General features: G+C 58.5%; 2 protein-coding genes and 2 pseudogenes across 2 annotated transcripts, besides 3 other annotated features; 2 read left to right on the top strand and 2 right to left on the bottom strand.

Moving 5' to 3' along the window:
- Positions 1-23,369: part of a sequence feature (areas not merged during assembly with more than two copies in the genome that could not be assigned to a particular haplotype) that runs on past the window's edge.
- Tc00.1047053510465.150 (dispersed gene family protein 1 (DGF-1), putative) lies at positions 2,971-13,422 on the bottom strand (the record flags this gene model as incomplete). Its single annotated transcript, XM_813262.1, has 1 exon — positions 2,971-13,422. One exon carries the CDS (start codon positions 13,420-13,422, stop codon positions 2,971-2,973), a length of 10,452 nt encoding a protein of 3,483 aa, XP_818355.1.
- Positions 8,446-8,496: a microsatellite.
- Positions 16,864-18,309, bottom strand: Tc00.1047053510465.140 (mucin-associated surface protein (MASP), putative; the record flags this gene model as incomplete). The annotated part of the gene is made up of 1 exon (XM_813261.1): positions 16,864-18,309. The coding sequence occupies one exon, from the start codon at positions 18,307-18,309 to the stop codon at positions 16,864-16,866; it is 1,446 nt and encodes a 481-aa protein (XP_818354.1).
- On the top strand, positions 20,020-20,442 carry Tc00.1047053510465.125 (annotated as a pseudogene).
- Positions 20,535-20,563: a sequence feature (AT_rich).
- On the top strand, positions 21,161-22,411 carry Tc00.1047053510465.110 (annotated as a pseudogene).

Raw genomic sequence — 23,369 nt, 5'->3', positions numbered from 1 at the left:
AACGTAAGCATGAACCCACGGGAGAAGAATACATAACATAACGGAGGCAAAATGCCACAAATAAAAAAACGATGGAAAAAATGTATGAAGCAATATAGATATGAAAATAAGCATCGATCAATGAATAGGCATAACGATATGGGTATGACTACAAAAGTGATAATTTATTTACTGATGATGTGTATAGATGTGCATATCTCCCTTCCTTCCCCTAAAATTCGACAGATTGCTTGGTTTCTTGGTTTATTGAATTGATATTCTATTGGCTGTACATGCATATACAGATAGGTATATAGTTGTCGATACTAATATCTATTCAGCGCTGCTTATATATATTGTTACTATTCCTCGTGCCTTCTCAAGTAAATACAAAGACCCACACGCCAGCCACCATCGCAGAGCACGTCCGCCCAATGATTAAAGATGTGAAAGAGAGCCCCGGCACCCAAAGTGGGAGCCGGACAGCGGAGTAAATGCAGACCTGCCTCTCCGCACAGTTCCAGTCGGCCGGTATTCACAATGTCCGGCAGATGCCCGTGGCGTGCCGTGCGGTAGCGGGTCAGTCAGGCATTGCTGTGGCACGGAAACCCGCACGCTAAACGGCAAAACCAAACTGGTGGTGGTCGCAGCGGGATGTCGTCGCCGAGCGACGTGCGCCTTCTCGGCGGCCTGAGCCCTCTGCCGCCGGGAAATCGGCAACAGCGTGACGCTAATCAATGCATGTGTGCGTGCCATTTTAGAAACACACGCTGCACTGTTTCTCGGTGGCATTCTCCTCCTGCGCGGAGGCGGGGTTCTGCGTTGGTTTGATGTTCTTCATGCGAATGTTCGAGCCTTGCAGCGCGTGGTTATTCATTCTCCATTTTTAGTGTCACGACTTTCTTTCTGTCGGGTGTTTGTGCCGGGTGCGGGTGGTCAATCCCCCGGCATTGCCCGCCTGCCTGCCGCATTAAGGGCACCTATGAAGTGCCACTTTCTTCGGTGCCGACGGTAGCGCTGTTCTGGAGTGTTCGTGTGCCCGTATGCGGGATAGTGGTCCCGCTTTCGCTTGAGCTCCGAATTCACAGTAAGTGCATTCGAGCGCGGTGGATGCCGTCAGACCGTCATATTCCTGGCAACACCTCCTATTTGTCGGGGGAACTCTTGCTTGTGGAAGTGCCAAAGATGAGATACGGTTCCGGCTTGACTTTCGTACGACACCGTGCAAAACTGCATTGGAGTGGCTTCGGCATGGGCTCTGCAGTCTGCGGCGGAGGTGCGATCGGCGTGCCGTCTCTCGCTCTCGTCCTCGCTCAAGTGCTGGGCGGTGGTTCCGGTGGGATTTCTGGCGGCTCCGACTCACCGCGAAAGCCAAATTCCCGCAGCGCCTGGGAGCGCGTAATGCCCTGGGCGTTGGCCATGTGCGTCACGACACTAGTGCGGCAGCTGCAGCGCTTGCCGCACACCGTGCAGTCTGTCGGGCATCGGATCGTGGCGGTGTGGGGTCCAGCAGGAGGAGATGGCTTTTCCGTGCGAAGTTCTTTGCGTGTCTGCTGTGCGGCATCCGCGCCGCGCCAACGGCATGTGCGTGGGATGGCGGGTTGCAGTGGTCGTAGCAGCCATCCGTATTCGTGAGAAACACCGGTTCGGGAGCGGGCTGGTGCAGTCTCCTCCCTGCGAGTGACAGTGGATCCCGTGCGCGTGGGTTCCCAGTCGCCTGCTGCAGTGGAGCGGTGAGCTCCTGGCCTGAGCTGTCGGACACCAATAATACGTCCAGCCAATGCGACGATGCCGGTGCTCCATGCGTCTGTGAGCTGTGCGAGGTCGGACGCCTTCTTGGCTTATGCATCACAAGCTTATTTCCTGGGCACGCCGCAGTGGCCAAGGACAAACCGCATCCGTGTGCGCGCCCCTCAGTGCTGCTGGCAAGAAAAAAGGGTACGCCAACAATGTGAGTCACCAGATGATCCAGAACCGTCGACGTGTGCTTGCGTGCTTCCACGGTTCGACGAGAAGGTGCATAGGCGCACGCTGCCGTGGAAAGAGTCTCGGTGAATATCGTACTCTCCATGCTAATACCACACCCCTCTGTGTTTGCTGTGGTGCATGGACTTTGCAAAGCCGGAGGGAAATATTTAAAAAAGAAGAATTCCTCGTGTAGGCATCCCCGTACCAGCGTGGCCAATCCGCGACAATATCCCTTGCCTGTGGAATGAGGTGTGCCAATTAAATCAAAGGCCGCGCCGTGAAGGGATGTGCAAATTGCCGGAAGTGGCCGTCACACCTCCTGCACACACAAAACACGCGGGCCGTAGCGGGCAACGAATCCCAATGCCGCAGCATCCAAGGCCCCCACATTCCACGCGCACACCTGAGGGGTACAGCCATGGCGGCGGTGCGCTCAAGGATTATTGTGGAAGGTGACTGGGATGGCCTGGTCCGTCAATTCCACCGCTAAAGAGACATCGATCCCCCGCTGCACTCGCACACACCAGGGCGGCCCGGAATCACGGCAATGCGTCGCGCCTCAATACATAATCCCGCTCGACGGCGTTCCTGGAAACCTGGAGTCCTGCTACTACTCTGTCGCCGCTTTGCTTCTGAGGACTGCAATGTCTCCTGCATGCAAACCCACGGTAAGGCAGAGCTGCAATTCATTACTTCCACTAGGCGGTTCGCTGGATCCCTCCTCCATTGCACGAAATGGGCGCCGAGTTCCTCGCACGCAACTCCACAAAATTACAGTCCGATACAACACAACAGCAGGAGCAACAAGGGCGACAGTACAATCCCCTTCCACACAGTCATCGCGGAACGGGAAAAACTCCTGGAAGCACCCGCTCAAAATAGAAACACATCGATAGAAACAACAATCAACAATACCGTCGGTGCGGTTAACGATGGCTGGCTGTGGGGCGCAGCACATCCGTGGCTCCGCACCCTCCCCCCATCAACCAACACCGCACACCTGTCAGTTCCACGTGTTGCACGTCACAGGAGGGCGTGATCAATTTTGCCTCTCGCACTCGATGCACACTCGAGCAGGCCCATGGCGTCTGAGCGGGTGTCACCGGCCATGGGCTGCGGCGGTGCGGGTGGTCGGTACGACGACGTAACGGTGGTGCCCGAGGCGTACGACGATGACGTCATTTCGTGCGGCTTCGGCGTATCCTCGTCGCTCTCCTCGCCATCGCGCAGCAGCGCCTCCAGCCCTCCACGCCGCGGCTCGCGCAGCTCCTGCCAGTGGCGGTCCTCCGCGTACCACACAACGACGCTGTACACAGTGACCGCAAGTACCACAGTCGTCAGCAGCAGCACGATAGCCGCGTACGCCCTCGCACCGCCGTCGCTCGGCGCAAGGTGGTTCGCCGCACTGACCACGCACAGCGCCGCAAGGAGCACAAAGCTCGCAGTGTGCATCACCGTCAGGAAGGCCGAGCGCATCATGTTCGTGAAGGCAACCACGCCCGCACCCGCAAGCAGCACAGTCGCCATGCAGAAGTACTGGACGTGGCAACCTCCCACGGGCGGGTGCACAGCAGCAATCAGGCCCACCACACACAACACCGACAGCTGGAACACGCACCAGTACACGTGGCTGCCCCTCATGTCCGTCAGCATGCCGCCGTACATCCGCCGCTGCGCCGCGGGGTGCCAATACCCGACGGGGTACAGCAGGCGCTCGTGCAGCGGCTTCCTCGAAAACTGCCAGTACCTCGTGAAGCTCGCGCCCACGTGGCGGGCAATCAAGTAGCACACGCCAGCAGGGAACGCCACACCGTACAGCACGCCGACGACACCGATCACGCGGTGCTGCACGCGGGCGTCGGGCATCGCCAGTGCACGCACCGAGCCGAAGAAAATGCCGAGGTGCATCGCGTGCGCCACGACGTAAGTTAGGCTCGGGAAGCGCATCGCCGCCCACGCAGTCGCAGCGTCCACGCCGCGCCACCGCTGGAAGGCCGCCGTCACACCGCAGTGCACGCACCCGAACACAGCGGCCAGCAGCGCGTTGCCCACCACCATCCACAGCGGGTCAAGGGCAGCGAACACCGACAGGAAGTACGGCAGCGCAACGGTGCTCGCACGCTCCTGCGCCGAGGCGCATGACATCCTCGCAAACACGCCGAGCGCCTGCATCTCCAGGACGGAGCCCAGCCCGCCGGTCACCACCACGGCAACGGCCGCCGCACCCGCAGCAACGCCGGTGATCGCCGAGAGGGCGCTGGCAGCGGCGGGCAGCGTGTCAGATCCGATCGTGAAGGACCCAAGCAGCACGCCCTTGCAGCCGCCAGACACTGCCGCAGCGTCGCAGCGAATGACTATCGTCTCTTCGGCTGCAATGAAGTAACCGCGGTGCACGGGCACAGCGAGCTCCAGGACGGTGGACGGATTCGTCGCGTTGCGCACCCACGTCACGTTGCTCAGCATCGCTCCCCACGGACCACCAAACCCGCTCGGCGGCGCCGTCGACACCGGCACAAAGCTCAGGTGCGTGCCGAGCTGCGGGTCGCGTGCCCATCGAAACGGCGGCGGCAGCGCCACCATCAGCAGCGTCGGGACGGCGCTCCCACCGCCGCGGATGTCGTTCTGCGTCAGGCTCCCACCAGCCACCGTCGTCGTCACGGCGAGCGTCGGGCACGCCACGTCGCTCCACCACAGCGTGCCGCTCACCGACGCCGTCGGGGTCCGCGTGGGCGGCAACGCCACCGTCTCCGTCACCTGCAGTGTCTCCGTCGGCCCGTACCGCAGCGGACTGTAGTGCGCCGTGCTCAGGCTCGGCGTGCATGTTGAAGTCAGGCTGCGCGTCTCCGTCAGCGACGCTGTGTGGCTCAGCAGCGGCCTATAGAGCGTGCGGTTGCACCCGTCCACGTGCGGCAGGTACACCGGCAGGCAGTCGCGCCCGTACCCGCCCTCAGCACAGCGGCAGCCGCACGAACTCGACATCGTCCTCGTCGCAGCTGCAAAGCAGTGCACGTCGGCGTCGCACACGCCACACGCCACGGGGCGAAATTCCCCGATGATGCCGGCGGACCTGTAGTCCATCGGCTGCAGCGCCTGCCCGTTGAGCGTCAGGCACCCCACGACGAACTTCTGGCCGGCACCCCCGAGCGCAACGGTGCCGTCCATCACGACGGGCCCACTGCCGGCGTTCCCGTGGAGCGTCAGCGTGCTCTGCACAAGCTCCGCACTGCGCGGGTACGACGGCACAGACAGAAGCCTGCCACTGATGCTGTTGCCGCGCACCGACAGCCACGACCCGGACACAAACGACGCCGACCCCCGCAGCTCCAGCAGCGCGCCATCGGTCAGCGCACCGACGTTGTCGTTCACCACGACGGCGGATGCGTTAGCCTCCACACCGCTCTCGAACACCAACCCATGCGCGGCGTACACCTGGCTCCCCGACACGCGCAGCACAGCGCCCCCCGACGCAACCACGCGCGCACTCGCGTACAACGCATATTCGCCACCGAACACAGCCGCGTCCAGCGCGACACCGCCACCGACAAGCTCCAGCACAGCGCCGTCCACCACCACCGTCCGCCCACCAGTCACCACGGTCACCACGGTCACGAGGGCAACGCCGGACACAACCAGCACGGACCGCACGAGCCGCAGGCCCGACAGCACCAGCACCGGTGCGTACGGCGAGGACTGCGAGCCGGGAAGATACACAAGCGGCGTCGGCCTCGCGGCAACCAGCAGGGAGTCCGTCACCGTCAGCACAGACCTTGCGGGGAACGTGCCGGTCAGCACAAGCGCACCGTTCAGCGCCTCCACATCGCACACCGACAGCTCCACCGGCCCGCCCTCGTCACTCCCCGCCGCCACCGCACCGCGCAACGCTCCACCTCCCATCACGTACAGCACGGCACCGTTCAGCAGCGACACGTCCTGCACAACGATCCGCACGCCGTCCCGCGCCATCCACGGCACGTAGAGCATCGGGCTCACGCCGTCCAGCACAACGTGGCGCAGCGTCACCTCGCTCGCGCCGGCAGGCACAAAGAACACCGACCGCAGCGTCACGCCCTCGCGGAAGAACACACTCGACGCAGTGCCCACAGCAGGCGGCAGCGCAGGAGCTCCCACAGGCACGCACGCCCCGCCGTGCCCGCCGCTGCCGCACAAGCACACGCACACACCGTTCTTCATGCTCGCCGACGCCGTCCCGGGCGCGTAGCAGTGCGTGTTCCTGTCGCAGGCGTCGCACCCAACAACGTCGATGCTCCCAGCGTCGCCAAATCCAGCCGCTGCGTACTCCTCCGCCGTCGACAGGACTCGCCCACCGGCGTCGTTGCACGCCACCCTCACATGCGCCCCAGCCGTAAGCGACAGGCTCACCGACAGCATCCGCGGCAGCAGCGCTCGGTTGCGCACAAAGCTCAGCGTGCTCCCAGCAGCGGTCACGGCGCCAGCGGCGTAGAGCATCTCCCTCGAGACGCCGTCGTGCACGTTGCCCTTCGCCAGCAGCATCGACCCACCAGCCAGCCCCACCGTCGAATAAAACGCCACCGCGTAGTCCTCCGTCGACACAAAGTCGCTCCGCACAAGCGCCACAGCGGAGCCCGACACGCTCACAGCCCCACGCACAGACACCGCGTGCTTGCACAGCAGGAAGTCGCTGTCAACAAACGCCACCACGGAGCCGCCACTGGCCGCAACACCGCCCTCCACCGACACGCACAGCCCCAGCGCCGTCTGCACCGACAGCCCGTCCACGTAGAGCGCACCGCGCGACGACAGCGCCACGCCGCCAACAAACAGCACGCCAACAGCGTCGCGGAAAACCGCCGCCATATGCGTGCGCGCAATGGTCAACACGCTCCCAGTTAAATTCACGTTGTGCACCACGAGGCACGCGGAGGCATCGCCAAGGCCGTAGGCGCCACGGTACGCAACACGCTTCTCCGCAACCAGCACCGAGTCCACCACAGTGACGCGCGAGCCCGGCGGAAATCGGTTCGCCACCAGCACGCCGCCGCCGGAGCGCGACTCAAGCCCGCTGATCAACACATCGGCGCGCTGTCCAGCAGGCGGGTCGGACCGCCACCCGACAACGTACAGGCTCGCTCCGTCCACAAAAAGGCAGTTCGCCAGCGTCACGTTGCGCACGCTCCCTGACATCGACTCCACGTCCACCAAGACGTCCGCCGCAAAGGTCACGCCAACGTAGCACGCCACCGACGTCCCGAAACTGACGTTCACCTCCACGTCTACACTCACGTCCCGCACGCAAAAATCGGCGCCGTCAGTGCTCGGCGGCTCGGGGACAGCAACGGGCAGGCACGCATCGCCATGGCCGCCCTCAGCGCACGTGCAGGCGCAGCCATCACTCGAGGCCGTCGTCGTGTACGCAGGGAAGCACGACGCCGCGAGGGTGCATGGGTCGCCGCAGGTCAGGATGGTGGCATTGTACACGGAGGAAATGCTGTATTTCGCTTCCTCCTCGCCGTTCACGGTGTTGCACGCGGCCACAATCGCTCCGTTTGTGAGATCGCGAGGCACCGTGGATATCCGCAGAACTGTCGGCGTGCCCGTGCTGGACATGAATCGGTTGCCGGACACAGACACCGTGGAGTCGCGGAGATTCACCGTGGGGTTCAGAAAGAGAAAAGCTGCCGATGGGGACTCACGGCAGAGGTTGCCGCTCAGCTGCAGCCAGGAGTTGTAGTAGATGTAGGAAGAGTAGCTTGAAAAAAATACAGCCGAGCTTCTCTGCATGTCGTTGCCCTGAAACACAACCGCTGACCGAGACTCCACACGCAACGCCAAAATTACTAACAAAAAGTACTTCACCGGTCTCGCCACAACGTTGCCTCGGATCACCACAGCAGAGTTGTTCAGCACCTTCAGCGATGAAAATTGGCCAGACCCTTCAATATTTATCAGCGTACTGTCACCGCCGCCCATATGAAACGTGTTGCCCAGCACCGCAAGCACGGAGTGCCACGAAACCCTCAGCGCAGATCCAACAAATTTTACGACACTTGACGATGTCGTCACGCTCTGAAACACATTGCCACTCAGCACCACCGCGGAGTCGTTGCTTATCACCAGTCCATTCATCACAACACACGACGGCCTCCTAAGGTCCAAACCCAACCAATGGAACAGCCTCGTGACCGCAAAACTGTTCCCGCTGATCGTGATGTTTGTGTGCGGTGGAAACACACCCTCCGGACTGAGCAGCGCGTCAATAAATCTGTTGCCGGTGACGACGATGTTCAGCGACCCCACAGCGGCGTGCACGTTGCCCAACAGCAACAGCACGGCGCCGTCCCTCCACGTGCAGCCATCGAACGTGACATTCGCCACGTCGCCCGTCATCCCCCCAATCAGCACCGTCAGGCTCATGCCGCCCCCGCTGAACGTCACGTTGCGGTAGCACAGCCACGACAGCCCGCCGCCCACCGCCTGCGCAACCTCGGGGTACACCATGTCGCTGATGCACTGACCAACCGGCGGTGGCGGCGGTGGCGGCGGCGATGACGGTGGTGGCGGTGGCGGCGGGCCAGCAGGCACGGGCGCTGGGACGCACACATCGCCGTGCCCTCCAGCAGCGCACCGGCACTTGCAGTCAATGACCGCCGTCGTCAGCGGAGCAAAGCAGTCGCCCTCCTTCGTGCACTCCCCGCACGCGGTAACCGTCGTCACGTTGGTGATGCCGTTCAGCGCCAGTTCAGCCGCCGTCGTCACCTCCCGTCCCGCGACCTTCAGGCACCCAGCAACGAACCGGTAGCCGGCGTCAGCCCGAGATAAAAGGGACACCGACAACCCCGTCGAGCCCATCTTGCAGCCAGTCAGCGTCACCACACTGCTGCCGTCAATGCTCACAAAAGCGGAGCTACTGTCGTAGAACATCGCACCCACTTCCACGTCGTTGTCGCGCCAATCCAGCCAGCTTGACCGCTGAACAGTCCACATGTCATCGTTACAGATGGCGTAGCGCACGGAGCCGCTGTTCCCCACCACGCGCACCACGCTGTGATCCGACACGCTGAATCTGTTGCGTTGATACAGCAGGCTTGCCCCGGAGAACACTGTATTGTTGAGCAGCGCAATAACGGAGTGGTCACTCACACTGAGCCCGTACAAGTAGAACATATGTGTGTATCCATCAAAGCTGCAGTACCGCGCGTACAGCGAGCTGCCACCCACCAGCGTCAGCGTTCCTGTCGAGTACACAACGAACGCATCACGCTTCGTCGCATGCGCCCTGACGTTGCTGACCAACAGCGTCGACGCACTCAGCACGGCGTCCTTCAGCATCACGACGCTCAACGTGTTCATCCTAGTGTCCGGCAGTTCGGACGAGGAGAACTGCGCCGCGTCAACCTCCGTGACGGCGATGTCGCAGTGCTGCGGGAGGGCACGTATAAAAGCAACGGTGGAGGAACGCATCACCGTCCGGCTCACGCGGATCAGGACGCCAGATGACTCAACCGCCGCCGCACCCCCAACAAACTGCAGCGCGGCACCACTACGAAATGTGCACCCAGTGAGCGTGATGTTGATGGGGAGATGCAGCGGCATGCTGTTGAGGAAAAACGCGAGCGCAGCACCCACGCCGCTGAATGTCACACCCACGTAGCAGTGGTGCGTCTTCCACATGTTCAGCACGAGGTCTGTCAGCGTCTGGTCCATCACGCAGCTCGTGTCGCCGTCGACGGCTCTCTCCGCTGCGGGCGGCACAACAGTGTCGGGCACCTCGAAGGGAAGACACGACGCGCCATGCCATCCGTCCTTGCAGCTGCACGAGCACGAGCCGCGGTCCACCAACTCCGTCCCGGGCATGTAGCACGCCGCGTCGTCGTTGCATGTGCCGCACCTGAACACCTCCACCACCTCCGGAAACACACCGTCGTACGACACCTCCTCATCGCCCTGCAGGTTGCACCCAACCACAAACCTTGCGGGGAACTCAACAATCGTGTCTGGCGGAGAAAGATCAGCAAAGGGATAACTATTGTCCACCTGACGGTTGTGTGCAAGCGCCACGGTGGTGCCGCTGCCCGACAGCTGAATTTTGTACTGGGGATAAGGAATAGTTAATACTGAGGCTTCACCCACGCTGTTGCCCTCCACACGCCACTGCGCACCTCCCTCGAGGGTCACCGAGCCAGACAAATGCAACAGCGCGGAATCAAAAACTTCACTCCCACCAGCGAAGCTGCAGTCCGCCACTCGCAGCAGCCCCGCGGAGCTCACGGTAGTATCCCCCCAAAAAATAACGCCATTGACCGAGCTCATCGTGTTGTTCTCCACGTCAAAGTAGCCGCCGTTCTTCACTCCAACACCATTAACGCAAACGGATGATTCCACACTGTCGTCGTCCTTCGTTGTGCTCAGCGTATTTCCCTTCACAATGATCCCGCCACCATCAACAACAACACCATTGATGAAATAGACTGCGTACCTATTCGCCTCGATGTAGTTGTCGAGTAGCAGCAGCGCCATATTCGCACTGAGAGTAAACTTCACAAAGGAAATGGCGTGGCTCGACGTCGTCACAAGCGTACTGCCCACCACCAGTATCTGGGAGCTCGCACCAAAATCACCTCTAAAGTCCAATGCACCAAAATCCAGTGTCGAGGATGTCACGCTCACGTGGACACGCGCACCACTCCCCCTGATCAACAGGCCCATGAGGACGCACTGCAGCAGCGTGATGTTGAGTGTCTGCTGTGGCGCGTCAAAATGCGACAGGTCCAGCACAATCGCGGCGGTGAAGGTCACGTTGACAAGGCACAGACCACGCACACCGGGATCAGGATAGTCCACGGAGCCGATGCTGCCACCGTGCACGCAGCGGACCTCCGTGTCCTTCGCGTCGGGGAGCGGGAGCGGTCCAAGGCCGTCCGGAACCGCAGCTGGCAGACAAGTGTCGCCGTAGCCGCCAGCAGCGCACTCACACACACAGCCGCTGATGCTGCTCGTCCCCGCCGCAAAGCACACGGCGTCCACCGTGCACGCACCACAGTCCAGCACCGTCACGGGTGCTCCAATGTTGAGGTCGTCTTGGTAATCCGTCACAGGTGAGCCCCTTGCCTCGTTGCACATACCGTAGATGGTCGGGAGCGTGTCGGATGGTGGTGACCAGTTGGTTGTCATATTTGCGATGGTGGAGTACGAGCCATACGTGAAGTTGTTGTGAAGTATCGACCATACACTCCGATCGCGGAACACCATGCCGTAGTGGGCAGCCACGTACACAACGTAGGCGCTGCGGAACTCGTTGTCGCGGTGCACCAGCCAGCTGCCGTCAGTCACGGTCAGCGTGTTTGCAATGAGCATGGCGAAGCCGAGACGGAACGTGCTGGACACAATCTGCAGCACGCTGCCGCCAGCCACAACAACATCCCTGAACACACACGCGCCTTTGTAGTATTCGTTGCTCGGCGCACTCCACAAGCTGTCCTGTATGGAGAACACTGAGCCGTTACCAACACGCAGGTCCGACGCAAGGGCGTAAATCACGTGTGTCCGCGACCTAATAACGCAGTTGTCCATGTAGAAGACGCTGGACAGGTTTACGCCGAGGCTGCGCTCCACGAGGATCGCAGCGCACGAGCCCCCGCCACACACCAGCGTCGACCGCGTCATGACAAACCGTGTCGACAGAAGCCGGACACTGTCCAGGACAAGCGCGGGGCCGTACCGAAACCCTTCGTAGCCAGGAGTAGTCGTCACGTACTGCGACCCGCCAACCGTCGCGCGCAGCGTCGAGTTCGCCAGCAGCACACTCGAGTGCAGAGGCATCGCGCCATGCAGCACGATCGTGCCCTCCACCGACGTCACATTCGTCATGTTGACAAAAGCGTGCGGCATCAGGCGCGCCGTGCTCTCGCTGAGGCCGCCAATCCGCAGCTGCGCGCCGCCCGCAAGTACGCAGTGGCGCAGCGTCACGTTCAGTGCGTCACCGAACGCGTCCATCGAGCGCAGGTCCACCGCCACAGTGATCGTTCCGCTGAACAACACCGAGTCGAAGCACGCCGTCGCCCGCCCGCCGCCAACCGTCACCGACTCCGTCAGCGTCACGCCACTCACGCAATCCTGCGCACCCCCACCACTGCCGCCGGTCCTCGCAGACGGCACGTCGAACAGCAGGCACGCCTCGCCCACACCGCCGGCACGGCAGCTGCACACGCATTCGGAGAACGACGCCGTCAGCGCATCGAAGCACGCCAGCGCAGCCGCACAGCCGTCGCAAGGCACCACGCTCACGGAGGGCAGGCCGGCCATGCGGTAGTCGCCGCTGCTCTGCAGCACCCGGCCGCCGGCACGGTTGCACTGCACCGACACGACGCCGCTCGTGATCGCCGGCCCGGAGACAAGCGTCGCGCCGGTGGCAGCGCAGCGCACAATCGACACGGTGCCGCCGCTCAGCATCACACCCGACAGCGACGCCACAGACGACGCCTCGCCCACCGCCCACACGTCGTGCAGCTCCAGCCACCCGCCGGCATCGATCGTCCCACCGTCGCAGCGCACCAGCGACGACGCAACAGACCCCTCGACGCGCACGAAGCGCAGCACCGAATCAAACACCGCGAGGCGCTCTCCAAGCACAATACCGCCGCCGCTGCTCACTACCGACACGTTCGTCACGGAGAACACCGAGTGGCTCCGCAGACTGAGGCGCGACGAGGACGCCACATGCATCGCGGAAGCGGTCAGACCGCCCGACGCCTCCAGCAACACGCCGTCAAGCACCACCGCGCTCGACAGCAGGTCCACGCCGCCGCCAACGTACACCGCCGACCCGCCCGCCTCCGTCGACCTCAGCACAGTGTTGCTCACACGCAGCTGCGACTGCAACAGCGACGTCGCGTACAGCACAAGCGGCGACGCCACCGCGTCCGTCAGCCCGCTCAGCTGGGAGTGGCGCATCGGTCCCGCCGTCACAATCGTCGAGTCACGGACCGTCACGTTCGTGTGTGCCGGCAGGTTGTGCACAAACACAAGCGAGCAGTAGCTCCCGGACAGCCCGCTCACGCTCACCTCCAGGCTCCGGTCACTCGCCGGCTCGCCGCTGTAGCCCCGCACGTAGATCTGCGCACCGCCGTCGCACACGCAGTTCCTCAGTTCGATGCGCAGCGCGCCGGGAAGCATCGCCTGCACGTCGAACACCACAGCCACGCCGTTCGTGATGGACACGCCGTCCATCAGCACCGTGTCCACGGCGCGGCCAACCGTGATGGCTCTGTCCACCGTGCCGCCCCGCAGTCGCAACACCACCGCATGCACCGCGGGCATCCACGCAGCAGCTGCAGCCAGCACCAACACAACAAGCAGCGCCACACGCACAGCCAAAATGGCCCTGCGCCGCACACGGTGCCGGCTGCGCGGACACGCACCCACAGCAGACTGCATCCACCGACCCAGACACGTATCAGCAGGGCTGTCGCGTTGTGTCGCTCTCGTCCCGTCGACCATTCCTCCTGTCTATCAAATCCTTTCCTACAGATGGCGAATCCAGTGACACGATTCCGCCAGATCGATATTCCAGTACTACCAATCCTAATACTGCGAGTAATTCCTAACACCTTGAAACGATAGTTGTGCTGGTAAAGCCGAAGTATCTCGAACTGCACGCTCAAAAAAAAAAAGAATAAAAGGCAGAAAGAACAACAGCAACCAAACACAGTGGCACGCAAAAACATCCGGCCATACACAATCTCCATCACAGTACAGCCTCCGACACAAAGCCGCGCAGACGCAATCAAGTCAGTGACGCCATCGTCCTCCCACCGCCCACACAGCCTCACACAGCCACCGTGCCGAGTGGCGGAATCTCGGCAAAAAGCCACATTACCACTGGCACCGCTCCTGTTACCGAATGGCTGCATCACATGGTGGTCCCGATGCAGTGCACGACACACAAGAGCCGAGGCAGACCACGTGGCGGCGTTACGACCGCCAGCCATCAAGCGCGTCCAAAAGGTGTTGGCGTTGGTGGTGCGTAAGTAAAGCGGAGAGCTCGCTGGTCGCCAGCAGTCAAAGCGTCGTTTCTAGTTCACGCGAGTCGGCATTGCGCAGCAAGCAGCGGCACCATGCGCGCATGGCATACACAAGAAAGAAAAAATAAAGAGGCACGGCGGCAGCACTCAAACACGGGAAAAAGAGTCCACACCGATTGCACATTCCGATTGGCTCACAGACATCCGGATGGTGGTCCCGCCGCTGCCGTGCGGTGCGTGTGGCGTGTGACTGCAGTGGACTGAGGGGGATGATGAAAGGGGTGGGAGACGCAGTGCGGCCCTCATCCATCTCGGTTAACTGTGACACCGGTGACGTCTTCCCGTCAGATCGCTTGCAGCAAAGACCGTCGCCGTCAGCAGCGGTCGGTGCCTTCCCTCTCCACCGGGGCGCAACTCCACCGACGCAGTCGCTCGTCTCCTCCCCCACCAACACAACGAGGGAGCAACGGCAAAAGATGAGAGACGCACGGCAAGCACGCAGTCGCAAAGCTCCACTGCTGCCGCCATGGCCAAACAAGATTAGCTGCGGGGCGCAAAAAGAAGAATAAACACCCCACCAAACGCTTCAGCACCACGTAGAAGCATCGCAACCGACACACAAGGCGAAACGCCGTGAAGCAGGCACCAAAAACAAAGTTCCTCCAATAAATTCATCGTGAAGCAAAAGAAAATATTATGTGAGCGCGAAAAAATTCACACAAACTGAAAAAAAAAATGACGGTGCAGAGGCAATAAATGGTCGTGGTGGACAGCAGCCGTGGCATCGCGCCCCTCCCTCATCAAACGGCACCGCACCACAACGCACCGTGGCGACAGCCTGCAATGACGACGACTGAGTAGCACACACAAAGCGGCATAAACCCTTCATCCCGCACTCGCTCAAATTTACGCTCTCAGTATGTACTGCCAACGACATCGGAAATGACACGGAAGGGGACTGTCCTATCATCCTCCTTCTGCCCACAACAGATCTTCCCTATCCTCCTCCTCGCCACACTCTGGGTGCCGCGAAACGCCGTCAAGCAAAGCCACGTGTATCGAAGTCCTCAATGCGCGGGGCGAGGCTGGCAGCCACCCACACTCACTCCCTCACACATATCCTCTCCCACAACTTTCCCACACACAAAAGGGCAAAGAAATGGAGAAGAAAAGCCCGCCGCACAACGCACGCAGAAGCACCGTCATCCACGTCGCACCGCAAGAAGGAGCCATGCGCACGGCACACCCACGGCGGCAAAGAGAGGGACGGAGCGCATACAGGTCCACGGCACCGTCCCTTACTTCTCTCTTCCCCGACAAATTGGAATTACGCCCCACAGCAGGCCGTGGCGGGTGGCGTCCCACACTCACAGTGAGGCACGGCGCACACCATCCGCTCCCTCCAAGTACACTCAGCAGGCCGGCGCCAGTCACCCTCCTGCCATCGCAATGGGAACAGAAACAATCGTCGTCGCGGACCATCGGTGCCTCTAGCATAAGAAAAAAAATGAGGGCGTGACAACAGCACGGCTGCCAGAGGGACAGTCAACGGGACACGTAAGCACTCAGCACCAGTGAGCACAAAGAAAAAAAAAATGAACCGCAGCGATTTAACAAAAACAAAAGAAAAAAAAGTGAGAGTCCAGAAGAACTCCCAAAAATATGAAAAAAAAAAGTATAAAATTGATTCGGAAAGAAGTTCATTTCCTGTTCCAAGGAGTACCATACAGTCATGTGTTTGTGTATGCATACTGCCTGCAACAAGAAAAAGAAGTCAAAGAAAAGATCGTACTGTTCCACCAGCCCACACAACATCCCTCACATTTCGTGCGGCATCCGGCCCGTTTTTTCAGTCATCGTTTGGTGCAGTCCATGGGACGCACAGCCGCGGAGCCGGCACCGCATGTAGGCAAAAACAAAAGCAAAACAAGAGGAGAAACACGTCACCCATGACGGTATGTAGCAGACACCCATTAAGTAAAGAAGACAGTGAAAATGCGCAGCTGGACGGCAATACGGCCAGCACAGCTCCCCACCCTCCATCACCGCACGGTGGCAGCAGCAAACATCCGTCCACAGAAAAAAAAAGAACAAAAGAAAAACACGGCGGCAGGGTGTGGCTGTGTGTGTGGCGCTGCGGGTGTCTGCCAGCCCTGGCCGCAAACAAAACAAAACAAGAGGGAAGAAATGTGTGCGCCGCCCCACAGGCCCTCGTCGCACGCCCACACGTCACGGCTCCCTCAGCGCGCCGTTCGTCGCGGCCCCTCCTCATGCGTGCAGCAGGCGAGGCGCACAGGGCCGTCGTCATGAGCGTGTCGGTGGGTGTGCGAGTGGAGCAGTTGGGCGGGAACACACGGCACCCTCGTAGGAAGAGTGCAGCAAGAAACAATTAAAAGAGGGAAGAGTAGAAAAGAAAAAAGCGTCCATATTGACTGCCCCAAAAGCAAAAAGAAAGATGGGGGGGTCAGTAATATATAAACGGACAAATTAATAACAAAAAAAGACTAGCAAAAAATTTAAAGCAAACAGAAAAAAAAATTAAACTTACAAAAAACAAAAAAAAAAGCCGAAGCGTGGGACGACCAGCGCACACACACTCTCATTACTCCCGTAAAGCAAAACGCACACACACAGAGGGAGAGAGAGAGAGGTCGCCCACTCAATGCAATAAAAACAAAACAGAAACAGTTACGGTGCTCCGCCCATGCAGCCAGGCAGGACGGCAGCGGTGCGTGTCGTGCAAAAGAGAGCACCAACGGGCCTGCATGGGTGTGCATGCATATATACAATGGGCACATTATTGTGTGTGCCTCGTGGGGTGAGGTGAGGGCGAGAGTCCATGCAAGGGGACACACACACAGAGAGAGAGAAGGACGAGTGTGTGTGCGGGCGGTGCACGGCTCTCTCTCCCTCACTCTCACGCGGCCACCACCGCAGCAGCCGCACACGCAACAACAAGAAGAGGAGGCAAAAAAGGGGAGGTGGTGTGGGAGACCGCGGTGCTGCCGTCACTGTCGCCTGTATTTGCGGTGGCATTTGTACGAAGGGCGTTTTTATCTTTCGCGGATTCTTTGTCATTTTCTGTGAGATTCTCATTTGGGTCATCTTTGTTATTTACTGCTGTTTCAGTAGATTCAGCATTGTTTTGAACCTCCGCGTTTCCCTTGGCGGCCTCATGAGTAGCAGCAACACCAGCACGTGTAGGAACGGAGGGCAATGATAGGTCGTTATGTCCATTTGATTTACTCTCCGCGTTAATGAAAGGAGCTTCTCCTTCTAGCTGCTTTGTTGAACCGGCACTGGTCTGCTTCTGTTGCAATTCTTCTGGAGGTGGATTTGCCAGTGAACCTCGCGTTGTCCCTGCCTCTATTGGTAAGCCATGCAGTGTCTCGTGTTTTCCATTTTGTTGTTGTACGTGAGCGTCTCCTTGTTCTTCACGTTTCTTTTCCTTTTCTTCTTTTTGATCGTAATTTTCTTTATCAACGTGTTCGCTTCCTGCCAGGGGTTTTTCTGCATGGTTGCGTGTTGCTTCCAGGTGACTCTCAATTGAATTACGTTCTGTAGCACCTGCGTCAGGTTCATCAACGTCTTCTTTTTCTCTCGGAGGTTCCTCTATGGGTTTGCGTGGTGCTATTTCTTCGACCTTTAATGGCTGGTTGTCCCCTTGTAGCAGTTGTTTGTTTTTATTGCCTTCATCGTGCAATTTTTTTCCTGTTGTTGTTTCTTCTGGATTTTGTGTATTTTGATTGTCGATTGGAGTTTCTCGACCTTTTAGACTTTCTCCCGGTTTATTTTCATTGTCTTTTGGATCTGATTTTACTCCTTCTTCCTCTTCTGCTGCTGATGCCTGTTTCTCTGGTAGATTCGGTGGAGATGGTCCTGTTGAAGGAGAATGTGGTGGTGGTGGGTTTTGTCCCGTGCCACCCTCACCTCCCGGCAAACTTCCAGACCCTCCTCCTCCTGATGGTAAAACTCGTCCCGCCTGCGAACTCTGCTCTGACAAAAATGACCGTTCCGAACTGTCGCCGTTTTTGACAGTATCCTTACCATCTTCAGCAGCAACAACAACAACGGCAGAGCGTTGAGGCCCCCACCGACGACGGCCATCCAAAACGGCACGCACACCGTCAATTCCCTGACGCACGCATTCCTCAACGGCCGACACATTCGTCCTGCCTCCCGTCCTCCTGATGACCTCCTCCGCGCATTCCCTCCGCAGCTGAGTGATCCACCACGAGCCCCAATACTCACCCGCACTGCCATTGGCACTGCCGACAAAATCGGCCGCAATTCCAGCCAAACCGCACCACAGCACGCAGAGGGCACACACCAGCAGCACACGGCCGGTCATCGTCATCGCCATCACTCCTGTCACTTGCGTGCAGCCTTCAGCACAAACTAACTCCCCGTCAACGCAGAGTGAAAGCAAAAGGAGAGACGAGTCATTCAACCACGCACCGTCCCATCCAGCAATGAGAGTCACACATAGTAACAAATGAAAGCAATTTACACACACAAATGAGACAGATGGAATCAGTACAATTGTAAATCTAAAAAACCACCCCGCGAACCAGAATTCCTAAAAAGCAAAAAGCAAAAATAACAATACATCCAAGGTTCCGCTGCGCATGCACATACGGCGAGAGCGGTCCGTCGTGTCGGCACCCCTCACGGAGGGTGCGCACACACACAAGAGGAATAGGCGCAGCGCACACAGCAACACAAAAGCAAAGTAACAATAAAAAGAGGAGATCCCCGCACGCCACGTGATTGTTGGTCCACGGGAAGTGCGGCCAACGTTCATCACAAAGCAACCTTTTATCTTGTTTTAGTTGTATGCTGCTACAGCAACGAGTGAGCAGCGCAAGGGCCGTCCGTACAAAATGGCAAGTATTCCGTCTCATACGGGCCGTCGTGCGGGCTGAGGCAGTCCCAAACAGTCGCGGTCCCTATTCCCAACGACGGCATTCCGACAGTGGATGAGGCACAGTTTCCCGTGGTCCGTCGGGGAATCAGCAGCTCACGGCGTCTGTGATGCGGCGGTGTCGGAAAAGCCTGTTCAATATTGAGTACTCGTGGTTGTACTTCCTGCGGTTCTTGCCTGCTTGCATGCTTGGCGACTTCGGTGGAGACCTGCACTTAAGGCGCCTGTTAGGAGGACGGTGGCGCCATTGCGGCATCCGCATGCGAGGCCTGTCCAACTATCGGAACATAAGGCCGAGCACGTCGGGCGGACGCCCTCATATTGTGGACGGGCGAGCGTACTCTGCCGCAGATTGCGCAGGAGGACGTCAATCCGCCGCTCGTTGGTCAACAAAGATTTGCGGTTCTCACGCGAGGTGGAGGTTCCGGAGGCAGGAGCGGGTCGATCTCCTCGGTGTGGGAGGGAAGGCGCTACCGACATAAAGGGCCGCCTGTAATCTGCAGGGCGTGCGCCATTCTACCGAAGAGCGGGCGGGAGTCGCATCGCAGTTGTGCGCGGGGCTGCGGGTCGTGGCACAACATTTGGCCGGACACAAGTAATGGAGTTTTCGCTATACCGACGAGCGCCAGTAGTGTGGTGTGCGCGCCTTCCTCTTCCTCCTGGGCTTCCTTCCAGCATAACCTCTTGACGGCGGCAAGGAAGTCCACGTGTCAGATTGGTACACCCCATTGCGGGGAGGGAAATTGCAACCGCGGCTTCTTTCTCAGCGGCCTCATTGCATGACGCACCGCAGCGCGATGGGGAGAACACGCATTCTACAGAGTGGCCTCGCTTCACCAAGAAAAGTAGCATAATCCAAATTCCTTTGGTAACGCAGTCTCGCACGGCCAATGGGGCAACGCGGAGTGCCTCAATTGCCGACGAGGACTCCGTGGCCGCCAGTATTCGTGTGGGCGATTGGGATGCCGCTGCCAGGCGCGGAACTGGGAACTGTCTGTGGCCAAGCTCGGTGGCAGGACACTCCGCTCGGCAGGAGCATGCAAGTCTGCCAGCAGCTGCGCGGTGAGGCCCCACAGGGAGCGCGGACGTCCGGGGAGTCAAGTGGCAGCGCGGCGGATCCTATTCTTGCTCAGCGAGAGACAACGAGCCGTCCACCGCCAACACAGGTGCCAGCGAATAACAAGACGTTGAGCACGAATAGGACACGTATGCCCGCACTGCCGTGGGCACGGACAGTGGCCCCGATTCACTCAGCAACAGTGATCTAGCGCCCTTAAATGGCACAACAGCCACGTCCGAGTCCAGCACAGCCCCAGCAAATGCTGAACGAGTGATAACGTGTCGAGTGGCGGTGATGCCGCACAGGATTATTTGCGCACAACGTCCGAGAAACCAGAGATCCCATCGGAGCACGACGCAGCATCACTTGTGAGCAACGGTTTTTGTGAGCACGGGCACTTCACGGATTTGTTGGCCATGGCTGAAATTCGCGGCATCGCCGTGCATGGGTGTGTGCCTCGGGTGATGTTGCTTATGATTCTGGGGCTGCCAGGCACTGCGGCGCTCTGCTGAGGTGTGAGGGAGGGTGGAACTGCGGCTTTTCGTGGAGCAATAACTGTGCAGCTTGCCAGCATTATCCACTGAGTTTTGTCAATAATTTAAGCTTTTTATTTTCTTTTATTTATTTATTTTTGCTGCTTTTGCCTTATTGGAATAATTAGCATCCCTGTGTTTTCCCCCAATGGTTGCTTGCCGCACACCGTCATGAGTGACGTGCTTCTACCCCTTGTTTTTGTTGCGCACACGCTGTGCCGGCCTGTGGCTGTGCGTCCCACGGACCGCACAAGAGGGGGATTGGGAAAAGGCCGGATGCCGCATGAAATGTGAGGAGAGTTGTGTGGGCTCACGGAATAGTACGATCTTTTTTTTTTGCTTTATTCGGTCCATGCAGTACTTATACACAAACCAGTGGTCGTTTACATTTTGCTTCTTGGCAAAAAAAATAAAAGAAGTGCCTGATCGATTTTTCTTTTTTTACTTTTTGGGAGTCATTCCGGACCCTCAAATCCGTTGTTGTGCTTTTTACTGCATTTTTAAATTCTGGTTTGCAAGACGTTGTGTGAGTTCTGCAATTGTACTGATTCCAACTGCCTCGTGGTGCGTGCATTGCCATTTGTGACTGTGCTGGATGGGACGGTGCGTGGTTGTGTGACTTGTCTCTTTTTTGCTTTCACTCTGTGTTGACGGGGCGTTAGTTTGTGCTGAAGGCTACACGCAAGTGACAGGAGTGATGGCGATGATGATGGCTGGCCGTGAGCTGCTGGTGTGTGCCCTCTGCGTGCTGTGGTGCGATTTTGGTGCGGTGGGGGTATCGTTTGGTGATAGTGTTGGTGAGCTACAAGATGAACCATCGAGGAGTTCACAGTCTTTGTCTAAGGGTGGCCATGAAGAAGAACTGGATATACGAACTCCAGTTGGTAGAGTGTTGAACACCTCAGAAGAACCGTTAGATTCGCAAGACATAACGAAGGTCAGCCCTCAAACTTCTGTCAAAAAACCACCAAGAGGTAATGGTGGGGCGGCAGTAAAAGAGGAAAAAGTAGAAGCAAAGAAAGCGGACGATGAGGAAACAAGAAGTGATGGAGAAGAACAACCAAAAGATCATTCAGAAGGAACGCAGCAACGAGATGGCCCAAAAGAAAACGGAAGGAGCCCATCTCCAACACCAGCAGACAAAATGTTGACCAGTGAAGATAAAACAGCAGAAGATGCAGGACAGGCGGGCCAAGCAATAAGAACACCACAATCACCAGAATCTGATGGAACTCGACCCGATGGCAGTTCTGTTGGAGGTTCTAAAAGAGGTGGAGGTTCCAATTTGGATAATTCTGCTTCTTATGGTGGCAAACAATCTGCTGTTGACGGTTCAGGTTCCGGTGGTGGAACTGTCTTGGACCCCAATGGTGGTGGTGGAAGTGGAGGAGGCGGTGGCAGTTCTTGAGGTGACTCTTCGGTTTCTCCTCTTTCTATGGCTGGCATTTCATCATCTTCTGTCCTCGATGCCCCATTTGTTCAGAGCACGCAACCTTCAGAAAAGGGTCTACTGTCGGAAGCAATGTCTCTTAGAACCGCACTGCCCAAGGAGCAGCCAAAGGAGAGATCAGAATCCAAAGCAAAACAGGGCTCCTCTACTTCAGAAGAAGCCACGGAAAGTCCAGATGATAGTGGGGATGCAGTTGAAAAGGAGAAGGAGAAGGGAGACGTCGGTCTGAAAGCCACTACAAGCCTATCTTCTACTACCAGCAACCCACCAGTAACAAAAACAACTCCACGATCATCATCCGCTGAACCATCAGCAACAACAACGGAACTTCAAGCAGGAGAAAAAACCTCAACAGAAAATGTCACCATCACCATGAGAAATGCCACCGCGACGCCTGGCAACAATGGCAGCAGCACCGCGGTCTCCCACACCACCTTCCCTCTTTTGCCTCTTCTTGTTGTTGCGTGTGCGGCTGCTGCTGCGGTGGTGGCCGCGTGAGAGTGAGTGTGAGAGAGCCATGCACCGCCCGCACACACACTCTTCCTTCTCTCTCTGTGTGTGTGTGTCCCCTTGCATGGACTCTCGTCCTCACCTCACCCCACGAGGCAAACACAATAATGTGCCCATTGTATATATGCATGCACACCCATGCAGGCCCGTTGGTGCCCTCTTTTGCACGACACGCACCGCTGCCGTCCTGCCTGGCTGCATGGGCGGAGCACCGTAACTGTTTCTGTTTTGTTTTTATTGCATTGAGTGGGCGACCTCTCTCTCTCTCCCTCTGTGTGTGTGTTTTGCTTTACGGGAGTAATGAGAGTGTGTGTGCGCTGGTCGTCCCACGCTTCGTTTTTTCTTTTTCCCTTCAGCTTGTGTTGTGGTTGAGTGCACCCATTCCGCGGGCTGCGTTTGTTTGTTTACGATATGAGGAATTTGCGTGTGTGCTATCCGCTTCTCTCTCTGCCGTTGCTTTCTTTGCTCTCTCTTGATCCGCACAGCTGCTCCGCAAGTATAGGCGCTGACAAACACAAAGGCACATGGATACACTCAGACCGTGTTGCACAAGCTGTGGAGCGGCGTGAACGCTGGGAGCGCACGCACGCACAGGATTTTGGCTGTGGCGGCTCTTGGGAAGAGGGATGACGGAACACTGCGTCTTGTTTTGTTGCCGTGCGGTGAGCGTGACTTTCTTGGAGTGCTGCCCATGGGTGACGTGGCACTGAGGGTGCCTGGGATAAGTGTGTATGGATTCCCGCCGAGCAGCTGAGCGTGCCGACGCGTCTCTCCAGCTGCGGATTATTCGATGCGGTATTGTCTGGCTGTGCGGGGTGGTGCCGCACGTGCGGTGGCGGAGCAGGTGCGATGGAAGAGACAACAGTAATACGACTGGCGGCAGCGCGTGGGTGCTGCGAAGGGCGGTTGGACCCTTTTGGATCCTGCTGATTGTTTTTTGTGTGGG

This window comes from Trypanosoma cruzi, genomic scaffold (assembly GCF_000209065.1).
Source record: "Trypanosoma cruzi strain CL Brener 1047053516759 genomic scaffold, whole genome shotgun sequence".
NCBI classification, from domain to species: domain Eukaryota; phylum Euglenozoa; class Kinetoplastea; order Trypanosomatida; family Trypanosomatidae; genus Trypanosoma; species Trypanosoma cruzi.
The sequence above is the reverse complement of the archived record's forward strand: the minus strand, read 5'-3'. Positions and strand labels throughout refer to the sequence as shown.